The 13,668-nt window shown below is 39.8% G+C and overlaps 1 protein-coding gene across 1 annotated transcript in view; it reads right to left on the reverse strand.

Moving 5' to 3' along the window:
* The window catches only part of Trpgamma (Transient receptor potential cation channel gamma), a 268,518-nt gene that overhangs the window by 16,278 nt on the left and 238,572 nt on the right, over positions 1-13,668 (reverse strand). The window contains exons 8-11 of the mRNA XM_071596868.1: positions 13,114-13,272; positions 12,187-12,326; positions 8,751-8,866; positions 210-343 (exon numbers count right to left, since the gene is read on the reverse strand). Coding sequence (XP_071452969.1) covers positions 210-343; positions 8,751-8,866; positions 12,187-12,326; positions 13,114-13,272 — 549 coding nt within the window. The remainder of the gene's footprint in view (positions 1-209; positions 344-8,750; positions 8,867-12,186; positions 12,327-13,113; positions 13,273-13,668) is intronic.

Consider the following 13,668-nt stretch of genomic DNA (forward strand, 5'->3'; position numbering starts at 1 on the left):
AACCTCTCATATTGTAAACAATAAAACAGCCAGTGGTCAAACAAGGTGGTGACTATAATTCCACGACTAGGCGTCTCACAAATTAAAATGAAATTTATGAAATTTTAAAGATACAATCTTGACATTTAAATTTTTGTGTGAATTTCGTCTTCCATCCATGCAAATTGTTAGGGAGTCCCATTTTAATCAACGGGTAGCTTTAAACTTACCGCATGAAAATGCGAAGAGCACGAGGACGTAAAGGAAGAAGAATTTCATGATGTCCATGACCATTCTGCTGAGGGATACTTGGAGAGGTCCCAAGTAAGGATTTACGGAAAATATGTACACCAATTTGAGGGAACTGTGGAGAAAAATTAGATTTCAATGACTGGTTCAACACCTAGAAATAGAAAATGTATTACATGAATATAATTGTCACTCACTAAGCAAACCGTTTTTGACCAGACGACGTAGTCGTTACGACTGCGTTAGAACGTTACTACGAGCTTGAAACAACGACTGATATAAATGCCTTTAACCTTAGAGAGAAGAGGGAACAAGAGGGGGGTACAAGAATATGAGGAAAATGTGGCGGGGTGGGTTGAAGCACATGGTCAAAAATCGCACACACTTTCCCAATGGGGTTTCGTGGAACATAATGTCCCCCATGAGTTACGAGAACGGGCTCTTATGGTAGCTGACCGCCAATCGTTCTTTAATAAATAAAATGGGAGAAGGAGAAAATTATTCACACTCTCTTCCTCAGGTTTATGTAGCACAGTGACCCTCGGGCGTCGCAACCACATACGCACTTAGGGTTTACGAGGACTGACCACTGCGACACAGACCCATCGAGCCTGCTTGAATAAATAAAGTTAGGAAAGAGAAAAAATAATAATGAGTCGCACACACTAACTCAATCGCATAAAATTTGAATAAAGATTTGCTTGCCTTTCTCCGATTTTATTTCCAACTCTCTGCCTTCATTTATATGGAATGAATTATATGTAGGAGTTAAAGCAAGGTTTAAGTCACATTATAGTCGAAGTAGTAGTAATTAAGGAAAGTAACCGATAGCTAAAGCCATTTTCACCACTAGGGATAGGTGGATAATTTGGCTGAAGAAGGATATCGAGGAAATGAGATAAGGTGTGAGGGAAACCAGAATATATATCTTTTTAATACACGAGACAATGTTAGTATCTCTACTGGAGAGTGAAATCAGTAGTACTAACATAAGAAGCTGGAATAGAAAGGAATACATATGAAGTATTCAAGTTTTAAATTCTCCCAAGTTTTTTAAAAATTATACAAATTACTTTCAATCGAAGGATGAAACTTCTGTTACTTCTTCACGTGATTTCCTTGCAGACGCACACATTTTTCACGAAGCCTACGCCATGATTTCATGGTTGCCGCGGATTCTCTTTCAACATCTCTTTTGCCCCCACTGGAAAAAACCGGTTGGTACGTATTCGAGACTTCTTGGGTTCGTTTTCACACGACATTCGACCTTCTTTGAACTTTGGTACCCACGAACGCACATTTTTCACATCCATTAAACAATGTCCACATGCGTCACTCAATTTACGTTACGTTTTGAAGTGTATTATATCACGTAGAAAGCAGAATATCACGCTGTTATTATGCACTAAAAAACGCCATTTAAGCACTGGAAAGGCGCCTAACTCCAGAGGTAGCGGCAAACCCGGTGCAAAGTACGGCGTAGCTATGTGTTGTAATTATAAAGAGTGCCCGCGTATATTCCCCACAACCACATCTTCATATCCAACCCTGGTATGGAGGCAAAATTGTGTGATTCTCCAATTTTAAGTGACCTCTCAGAAAGGAATTATAGACCATAAGGGCTCTAAATCCTACCGGCAAATACAGAAATTACTGCAAGAACGGAGCGGAATAGAATGGAAAAGGAATATTACTGCTTAAAACCAATCCATTGTTTGTTAACCCAAGAAGGAGATGGTGGATATTAAAAACATTTTCTAAAATATCAACATTCAAGTCACAAAAGACTTAGAATTATCAAAAAATGTTGTTACGTTGTTACTGCGTCAATAGAAGGCTTGCAAAGGGCAATCGAGCTCGGTGACGATTCGTAGATTTTTAAAGAAACGAGCCGCACGTCGTTCCAGTCCGACTGGTCGATCGCGATTTAGATTAAAAAGAGAAGAGAGGAACTGAGATGCGAAAGAAGGTTGGCTCTTCAAAAACAAGGCGTCGTGACTTGAGGACACTCTCTTTCTCTCTCTCCCACTCGTCGAATTCTCAATCTCCCGAAGTGAAATGGCGGATTGACCATTGATCGGTGCGAGTGACCTGCGCAACTCCATCCGACCGATGGACTCAAACAATCTCGAGTCGGAGCGGCGTGTACTCCAACATGGGAAACTTATCGGATGGTGGAGAACAGAAGGCGAGGTGAGGAGATATTTTCCATCGGTATGGGACGTCTTTACTTCACTTGGTCGATGAGTCAATCCGTGGCGTGCCCCTTTTTCCCGACGAATCCTCCCAAAACCCTACCTCTCAAAATGTCGTTTAGTTCTTCTTAGTCGTCTGGTACTTGTGGCTGGACAATTTCAATAGAGGACAGAAGTAAAATAAATATGTCGCGAATCATTTGACTCCTTACATATTCCATGGGTGTTAAACATTTTTGATCAGAATTTTCAACTTGAGTTCCCTATTATCAGCAGTTTGCCGGCTTAAGGTAGGTTTTTGATGGTCCCTGACAATACATACTACTGTAAACTGAAGCCCTAACATCAAAAATATATCATCACACCATTTGTCGGGGGATTGGGATGGTGCGGTGGCTAACGTACTGACTTCCCACCCAGGTTCCTGCCGCCCGGATTTGAATCCCGGCGGCGGCAGACATTTTTCAGTGGCATCCCGATCCCAAATCGAGGTGCTTTGCGGAGGGCACTTTGAGTGAGTACGCCGTCCGTCGGATGGGACATCAAGCTGCGGATCCCTTGGTGCCTTTCGTTAAGAGTAGGCCAAAGCCGACGCCGGGTTTCTCTCCACCCTTCATCCTTTCCTGTCCATGCATAATGGCACAAATTACCTCAGCTCTCGATCGCCTCCTTTTAAACTACTAGAAAAAAATCATTCTTTATCTCTACATACTTCCTAACATCCTTTATTTGGTCAAAAATATCTCCTCCTACTCCTACCTCTACCTCGCTCACCTAGCATTAGCCCCTTAATTCTCATCTCTCTTTTCCTCTCATTATCATCTGCATCCGTTTGTCCTGCCTTCTTCAAATTTCTCCCACTTCATTCCAAGAGCCGTCACTGTTCCCTTACCATAGTTACACCTTCATTAGTTTTTCTTTCCGTCCGTTTTATTTTCTCCGTTTTTCTCCACACCCACATCTCAATAGCCTCCGATCTACGCTTACCTATTTGCCTCAACAACGATGTTTCCGAGCAATACAGCAGTTCGCTATTGTCAACTATGCGTCTTGAAACACAAACTCGTAACCCTACTTATGGTCGGCACTTTTGTTTCCCAATCATCCGACCACTCCAAAGTGTGGTTTTCCCTCCGAATCTTTATTTCATGCGATGAAGAAAAATATGAACGCCGATGAGGGAACGAGCGATGGACCCGGACAGGGATACAATCCCTTTGAAAAGATGGAGGACGGGTGGTGGAGATGTTAGGGGTGAAATTTATCAACCTCCCCTTTCATTAAGACCGACTAGAAGGAGTGGCTGCAGCACTTTGCCCCTTCCCTACTCCTACATCTTCCTCCCTTACCCCCCGCCCCCCGGGTTACGTCTCAATCGATGGCTGGTCGTCATAATTTCTCGCGCTCTTGATTGATGAAGCTCGGATTGGTTCCGGAGCGGCGGTTTCCGTTACGTTGCACTGTTTTGGTGCGAGGTCACGTGGCGTCAGGTGAGATGGAAGGGGGATGGAGCGGTGCCTTTTTCGGATAAAAAAATTCGTCCAAATATCCCCAAACTGGTTCCAAATAACGATTGATTCAATTTCAACAGGGTCGGAAGGAGTGCCAAAGGGCTATTGACAACATTCTGAGTGAGAAAAAGGGGACGGGGACAACAGGAGAGAGGAAGGGAGAATATATATATATATATATATATATATATATATATATATATATATATATATATATATATAAACGGATAACGAAAACCGAAAGAATGGGAAAGCGATGTATTACCTTAGCGATACTTGATAGTTAGATAAATAGATGGATGATGAAAATAGATGATAGAAAGAAATGGAGGAGCGTAAACACAGAGTTAAGAAGAATTTTCAAGAGCTAAAATTTAATGCGTAATGATAATATTGGATTTAGTATACACTCTCAGGATCACTCTAGTAAACATATATGTTAATGAGATATGGAAAAACAATGTGTTCTGCGCAGATAGCCTGTTATGGTACGTCCATTCTCGACACATAGGAGACATAATTACATGCAAATGGAATTGTATACCAGGTTTACAGATGGAAAACCCCTTCAAACAGCCAAATATTCCCTCCCACTTCCTTTTCTTTCACATTTTTCAAAAGGGAAAGAGTTAATTGCTTGTAAAAGATATAGCATTAGCTTAGGATTCACAGGTTAATTAATAAAAAGAGAAAGAGTGGGGATATTTTGGAACATCAAGGTGTCATCTTTTAAAAGTGCTCCGTAACCGAATTCCGAGCAGTTATATATAATGGCGAAAATAGGGGGATAAGGGAAGGAGTTGCTGCGGTAGGGGTTGTGGGGGATCATGGTGGTAGTTGGTGTGGTTGGGTTGGAGGGAAAGGTGAGTCAGGTGCGGCGGTGTGGGAGCGACGAGAGGGAAAACACATTGGGACATTAGGAATAGAGGCGCGATAAGAAAGAGAACATCATTCGTCAAATGCCCGCGTCTTTTCCTATACATGATGATCTCCATTTGATTATTTTGTTGTTGAGGCGCATGCCTTTTTCCTCCAAGATAAGAATGTGCGTGAAGTCCTTCTGTTTTTGAGAGAATTTTACCAAACTAAAAGGCCATTCAAATGAACCATTTGCTCGTTCACACACAATTAATTTCGTCCACATAACGCTAGTATGGGAACACATTCTTTTAGGATTGAATTATCAGGACTAAAAATTTGTTTCTTCATGCTGTCCATGAACAAGCCATGCGAAAGGGTGGACCACGGGGACACCACTAACCCAATCGTTTTGTGAAGCAGACCTTTTGAGGGATTCAATGATTTTTTTCGTGTGCGCGGAATAATTATTCGACTTAAAAATTCACATTTTAGGCAAAATTAATGATTTCTTACATTGGAAGAGTTGGGAAGAGATTCACAATGTGACTCCCAACAAAACACAATCCAGCATCCTACTCTACATCAAGTCCCTCCTCATTGCTTCCTTCCTCCCTTCATCCCGTCCAACATCCCTATCCTGTTCCTACCCTTTCCTCGTTTGCCTAATATTCTAAGACGTCATAGAAAAACCATAAAGGATGCTAGTCTTGCCACTAGTTATCATTACATTTTTTTATCCATTCAAGGTCTTGTTTCGGCGAGTGATTAAAATTATTCTAAAAAACCGATTTCTGCTGGAAAGGAACGAGGATCGTATTTGTTGTTTTGCAGATTATCTCTCCGTCGTTAAATCTAATCTTCCATCAGCTGAAACAGAAACTCGACTCCATTTTTACCACGTCAAGTGTGCATAAAAAAGCCGGCAGGCGTCAGATGGATATCGGAAAAACGTGGAGCATCGCTTGTGATTGGGCGGAGGGAAACGCTAAACAAAAAAAAAATCATCCGGGGAATGCTTTATCTGGTATGCGGAGACTATAACGACCTCGCTGATGGATAGTCATATTTCGTCAAGTCCCGCGTGCAACGCATAAACAAATCAGGTTGTCATTTACGGGGCGGAGGAGTAAACTTAGGAGGGGCTCAATGAAATGGTGCCACGCGTCCTTCCATCATTCCTTCAAAACACTCCCGGTGGGGGGAATGGGGAACGTTTGCTTGGGGTCGGGTGGAGAGCGAGAGAGAATTTTAGGACGCGGCGAGGGTGTATGCGAATAGGCGCGACCTCAACGCTCTCAAAACATGGCCTTTCAAATATTTGCCACAGCAGTTATCTCCCTCCCTCTCCATCACACCAACCTATACACCGAGGAAAGTGACACAGGAGCGGTGGGCGGGGGGGGGCTGGTGCTGGCTCGAAATATCCTTCATAGGACGAGAAAATGTTTCCTCATAATTCGAGCGGATAATCGGTGCGTTTCGCGGGGAAGGGAGGAGAGTTATTGCGTACATAAATACCAACACTCTAGTCCCCTTCTCGTTTGGTGTGCAATATATAAATCCCCAATAACACCCTACTATTTCTCTCCAAAATTTCCGATCCTGGCGTCGTCTTTCGCCTCGACCAAGCAAAGAATTACGTCGTTGACTACATCTTGTTTTTGAAATCTAAATCTTTTTTAAAATTTTAAAATCTTTTAGCCTCCTGATGGTATTCTCAACTGTATCATGAACTTTTTTCTAATTCGTTTCTCGTCTAATCTCAATCTCCCTTTCAATGCATTCCTTTTTCTTTACAGGAATGCGAGATAATGACAACCAATGAGCGAAGGGCTAAATATGAGCCAATGCGGGCAATACATAAACTAATGATAGTAGCGATAAAAAATTTCAAAGTGAATTTCACTCGTATATTCTTAAATTTTATCTATTTGATGAACCAAATATTGCTAGATTCTATTACAGGAGCATAAACTAGAATGCCAAACAGCTGTCATTCACGTCACCTGAGAGCTCACTATCGATCAATCCATCCTCCTCCGTTCTTCGGCCCGTTTCACCACTTTCCCAAATATTTCCAGAAAATATCTCATTAAAACTTTGCTTGCCGCTCTATACATCTTTTGACTGGGAAACACAAGCCTTTCGGAAAAGTAATGAACTCTGTAATCATCTGGGTCAACAACATCGTTAAATGTACGTGCATATCAATAAAACGTTCACATTAGTGAGACATCAAAATGGTGACAATAATTCACTGTCCGAATGAAAGTTATCTTACAATAAAATTATTAAATATGCCATGCAGTTTTAATACATTAATGACAACGGTACACAGGTTTCCAGTCAACATCGTCTATTTGCTGACGATGCAGTGATGTACAAGGATATATTCAATCACGAAGGTAGGTTATCATTATCTAGTGACCTAAATTCGATCCAAAAGTGGAGCGAGACATCGGAGCTAGAATTAAATATTGAAGAAATATTTTTTGATTAATATTTTAAGGAAGAGTATTTCACCCGAAGACATTTATACCATAGGGTAATCAACATAACAAATATAAAATCGGTCAAATATTTAGGTCTTACGATAATTACGGACATGTTCAGGGGACAACAAATTCGTGAAATACGTGGCATAGAATATAGGATTCATTTAAAGGATACTCGGGAAATATAATGAGAGGATTAAAGAGCTTTGTTAGTTTACGTAAGTTAGGCCCAACTAGAGTATTTTGAGAGTGTATGAGATACTGACGAGGTAGGCTTAGTTTTCGAACTGAATCGTGAGCAACATAAAGAAGCTAGGTTTGTGAAAATTGTTTATAAACAAGTTGGCAGTCTCATGACACCATTGAAAGAATTAGGATGGTAGCCACTAGTTGACCTTAGGTTGAACTACAGGTTTATTAATATAAATTAGTTAATTAGTAAATTAACTGCAGATAACTTACCTGAGTATGTTAAAAACGTATTTACTACGGTGGATCTTATCGTAGACTTACTGTGGTAGATCAGATCACATACGTAAAATCAGGGAGATAGGTTGTAGATCAGATCGATCTAAAACGTCACTTTTACCTCCTCCGATCAGAGATCAAAATAGATATGACCGCAGGCGCTAAGTAGATAATTATTAATGGTAGTGCATATATATTTTGCCGGAATTCTGGATGCATTAAAAATAAACCCATCTTTATGACATTGTTCCCATACGAGTTGAATATATCCTGTCACTGAACATTCTTACATGTAAGTACATTCTCTCGTGTGATTAACTTTTTTCCAGAGCATGATCAACCAATATTTGTGTAAATGCATCATGATTGTGGTTGCACTCGTAAGGATGGTGACCTAACACTCCCGCCATACACCCTCCCAGCGGCTTGCGGTGTATTATGTAGACGTAGATAAATATAGATGTCCTGTTCAACTCTCAACGGGGAATGTTTTTAGAATTATCAAGTTCCTACCACCTGTAATGAAGGACCGATGACATTTATTTGGGGATATAGACGCATCTCATGGTAAATAAGATAAAGCAGTTTCTGTCGAAGTTTTGGTAACCATTTTTCCCAAAAAAGTTCTTTAAAAAATATGAAAAAAGAGGTTTAATGAAGGCATCACCATTTTTTCAAACTTTCATTAAAGAAGAAAAAGTGTTAGAGATTTTTCATAGCTAACTACACCATTTTAAAATGCGCTCATGCACACATTCATTCGAAGTGAAAATATTGACAGCATGTGTGATATTATTTGACAACAAAATTACCAAAGGAGTATTGAAGGGTTCAAATTTTGATTTTATGCCTTCATTTACCAATATTGCATATAAAATGGAAGATAAATAACCGATAATGTGATAGGTATGGTATGAGACGGGGGAGGAGAAAACCGCGAAAATACCAAACTTTCGTCTTACCGAACGAGTCGGCGACATTCCCCACCTCACCTAAATATGTTTGCAGCGGAGAAGAGCCCCTCGGAGATCAGCATGGGGTCCCACGTGTCCCATTCCTCTCTCGGGAGGTCGCTGGCTCTCCCGGCGAAAGCCATCTCCTTCTGAACCTGCAAAGCAGTAAAGGAAAATGCGGGATAAATAAGGGCATATTATGTAGTGAGGGTCACTCTCAAGTAAGCTCCTGAAGTGTGGTGAAACCACGAATCGACTTAAGGCAAAATTCGAAGGAATGTTACTGGATATTCATTTCCCATAAACCATTCCCATTTATAAATATACTTATCTCTAGGCATAACGCGCGGGTTGTGAAGATCCATAATGTTGTCCTTGGGTGTGTCTTCTGTGAAACTTTTCAATCAATACTTTTAGAGTGAAAGCTCGTTTTGAACTTCACACCCGGTGGGCATTGTCCTCAAGGAGAACAACTATTTAGCTGCGTAATGTGATAACAATGGGAACTATCGAACAGTGGTTTCGTTATTAAATAAAAAGAATCAATACTCAAGGAGAAACAACCAGAACCTTTAAAAATTAAAGAAAATAAATAAAATAAGTGTGTCGGGGATCCATAAAAAATAAGTTGGGGGGGGGGGTCCCCTCGAACACGAAAAGAGAAAATGAGATTTACACGTAGTTTGAGTTTATATGATTAGAATAAAGAATAAATAGTGAAAAAGTGGTTTAATTAGTGAATACGAAGCTAATTCTTTAGCTAATATCATTGATCATGGTAGAATATTACTACTGTCTCTTTTTTTGTCATATTTTTTATCAACTTTTATCTTTCAACTTTTATCTTTTTAACTTTCTTTCATCTTACCTCATAAAAGAGATGGAGAAAAGGAAAATTAAATTTGTTGGACATGGTCTCAGACATAATAACTTCCTGGAAAATGTAATGGATGGGAAAATAATATGAAAGAAAGAGGAAGGCCAAGAAAGAACTTTACAGATGATACAAGGAGTACCATGAGAATAACAACCTAAAAATGAACTGAATAGAAGGGCAATGGCGAGAGACCAATGGCTGTAACGCCAAGAGTTCGTCTTAAGAAGATGATGATGATGACGGTTACTTTTTGTACGTAATGATTAGGTAATGAAAGGCTGTTGAACAAATGATTGAAGGCCAAAAAGATGCCGGTAAAACCACGCCACTTTTAAAAAGACACAAGGACATTTTAGTTTACTTGAAACAACGAGGGATCAAGATCCTACAGTAAACGCGTATTCCGGTAAATGAGGTCCCTCGTACAGTTTGCGAGCACAACATGAAGTAGGTCAAATCTCCCAAAGACAATTTTCAATTGATCAAATTGTAATCTGGAATCCCTAAAATGGACACCTTACATTCACCTGGGTTTATATGGCAAAGGATGGTGGTAAGACATGATTCAGATTCCATGAACCCCCTGAATTATAGACGAGGGGAAAGGAGGGCTCCCTAGAAAACTGGGTAGAAGAGAAGAGGGCGAAGGGGGTGTTTGCGGTCGGCTGAACTCGGTCATGACCGTGCGTCTCAGATTTGGGATTCTCGAGTCAAATGGGGCACATGCGGCCGACCTTCTACGACAAAGGAACTATTAAAACACATTCTAGGTGCCCAATTTCCTCGAATGGGTGGCAAACAACGACTACAGCTTAATTGAGGCCGCTGTTACAATAGCGCTTAATGTTAGGATCCAAGTGTTCAGATTCCGAGTAAAATCACGGAAATTCGGGACGAACGAACGTGCAGGATGAGGCTCGCACTGGAGATAATTTGCTGTCCAAGAGAGCTGACCAAGAATAAACTGTGAATTTTAGGATTCAGGTTTCCTCAATGACTATCATAAAATCGGAATGAGGAATGTTTTGCTTTCGCATACCTAAACCTGAGGCATAAAATCTTCAAGCTAGACTGAACATTTTGGTAATTTCCAGGACTAATTTTACCACGCATCATTTTCTTATTTAGCAGTTTAGAATTTTATTAATCTTGTTATGTAAGAAGGCATTCGGTTTCATTTACGTCAGCGAGGAATATTAATAGTGGTTTTAACTTAGAGAGCTCACGCTTTGTCTCTGCTAATGTAAAAGATTTTATATTTGAGGACAAACTCTAGAAATAATTTATAGCCACAGAAATCACTTATGTATCTGAATAGACCCATGTCCAAATATCATTACTCCACACGGACACTCATATTTAAATACCGATTATTAATGCCTGAAAAGGGGAATGTTAAACAAATTAGAAATTATAAAGTTTTTAGTTGAACACATCATCTATGTTGATGTTAGTATTTTATCGAGTTGGGAAGATTTGATTTTCATAGAAAACGTTTCTCCAAAGAAGAACATATCTTCCGTTAATTATCCATCGATAAAAAGAGTAAAAACATTTAAAAGATTCGGGTTCGTACTGTGTGATTCTCAATATTGAATAAGATTTAATATTTTCTCCATCATAAGCGACCGCAATTCTCACGTTTGTTGGACCTAAAAATGGCATTTAGTGGCCTAAATACATGCGTTCTCTGCCGGAAAATAATTTTCAAGATTGCCATAATTCGCTCCAGAAAAAACTTAGCATTTACCCGAAGCTGATTTGAATTGGTCAGGGCTGGATTCGTGAAGGCCATAGATCTGAGTAAACTGACAACATTTACACATCCCGTGGCAGCGAAGAACATATAGTGCTGTGGAATTCTACCGGTGTCCTTCGATTCATTCCCTGATTTCATATACATTTGACTAAGAGGTTGAAAAAAATTTCCGGTTACCTTAGGGAACTGTGTTCCATCCGACTAGACATTGTTGTTAGATTTTTATTGCAAACATTATTTCTTTTGCAATGGCAGGATCGATTTGGCAAAAGTTCACGATTGCTAAAAAGTTAGAACGGAAAGTGGCCGCTACCAACCAATCCAAGTTAATTAATTTATGAACCCTTCTTTCGTAGCAGGTTCGCCCGATTCTAGCAACACACCTGGGAAAGAAAAATATTGTCGAGGAATAAAATGTCCCCCAAAGGTTAAACCTTAAAGTTGGCATCGTCGTGAAAACGTGAGAGCTTTAGAATCATAAAAACTCTGGAATCCTTAGCGAAAAAAACCACCATGACAATATCGGTAATTTGAGACTTCGCGGGAAGCTTAAAAAATTATTCCAACGCTTAAAACCAATCAGTAAAACTAATAAGTAAAATATTAAATTTTACCGCACTCACATTTTTTAACGTAATATCACCATGAAATTTGAAACATTAATTTTACTAAAGGAAAAATTCTTCCTCATACTTAACTCTGGGTCGTGTGTAATGCAAAGCTTGCAAATCACAAAGCGTGGGTGACGCTGAGGATATTCATGGCCACAGGTAGTTTAACTCAGGATCTCCGGTCAGTAGCCGTACGTAAGTATCGCTAGGTTACCAAATGCCACTCACCTGATAATAAGCTACGATCCTTAGGGCTACCGTGGCGACGTATAACGAATTAGTCACGAAGTCGATCACGTTCCACATGTCGTTCGCGTACTCTTCTAGGCCGACGTCCCACAACTGCTTCACTTCGCTCCAAATTAGGCCTGTAAAAGAGGAGTGAATCATTCAGAGAAAGCAGCCCCTATATTTTACCTCTTGGGCAGAAAGAACCTTGCATCGTCGCTGCACTAGAACTTACGGGTTTCCCCCGAGTTGATTGAACGACACGGCAGTTTCACTCGCGCTGCAGTCAGCAATTCATATATATATATATATATATATATATATATATATATATATATATATATATATATATATATACTTCTTTACATCAATGCCAGCCTATTTTTCTTGGATAAACAACACATTTTGAAGAAGCAAATTTAATGTAAAATAAAATAGATATTTTCCGAGGTTGAGGTTGATGAGAACGAGGCTATTGGAATTAATACCAGGGAATTTCAAACAAGAGAATGAAAACACTCTCTAGAAAAAGAATTCCTCGAAAGCACCTTCAACGGACAATCAATCAGGACGCACTTGGATAGGCATGAAATCCAATGTATAATGGAACAAATATAAACAAAATTCACTTCGTGTCCAGATACGGACCTTAATACCTGCTAAACAGCCATCCAACCAGATGAAACAAAGCGAGAACAATTGGAAAACCCTTGTGTCAGGTACAAATCACTTCGGAAGCATTTTTTTACATAAAATCATTCTTCGTCTCGGTAAAATGAGTCCCCCATCTTAAAGCTTTTCGAAGATTGGCTAAAAAAATCCTTGGTGTGATGCGTGAGGAAAGTTCAGGGGTGTGTGAGCAAAATTGGATGGACAAAAAAGAGACAAAAGGGGTGGTTGACGGGATGGAAGAGCAGATAGACTTACCGCTGACCCAGGCCAGGATGAGCCACTCGACGACGGACGGCGCCGCTCCCCTTTTGGTGCTGACGTCGGAGGGGTCGAAGACGGCGGTACCCGGCGAACTGGTACCGAACCAATCCCCCACCACGGCCTCTATCCGCTGAGACGCGAGGATCAGGAGGACTACAAAGGACGGGGAGAGATAGTAAACGGCGAGGAGGTTACCTCATTCCGAACTCATCGACAATGCGCCATTGAATTTACTCCAAACCCAGGTTTATCATTGCTGGTAAAACACCCACAATGGGATTTATGCAATATATATATATAGAAATATATATATATATATTATATATATGTATATATATAAAATATATATACATATTATATATATATATATACATATACAGTATATATATATATATATATATATATATATATATATATATATATATATATACGTGGTTCATATTTAAACCACTATTTAAGCTTTGGAGAAAAAATAAAAACGACACTCACAAATGTATTTTTATGTTTAGACTATCATGCCATCGATTGAAGAGGAATTGATTTCCATTG

This window comes from Hetaerina americana, unplaced genomic scaffold (assembly GCF_022747635.1).
Source record: "Hetaerina americana unplaced genomic scaffold, ioHetAmer1.1.p SCAF_8, whole genome shotgun sequence".
Classification (NCBI taxonomy): Eukaryota; Metazoa; Arthropoda; class Insecta; order Odonata; family Calopterygidae; genus Hetaerina; species Hetaerina americana.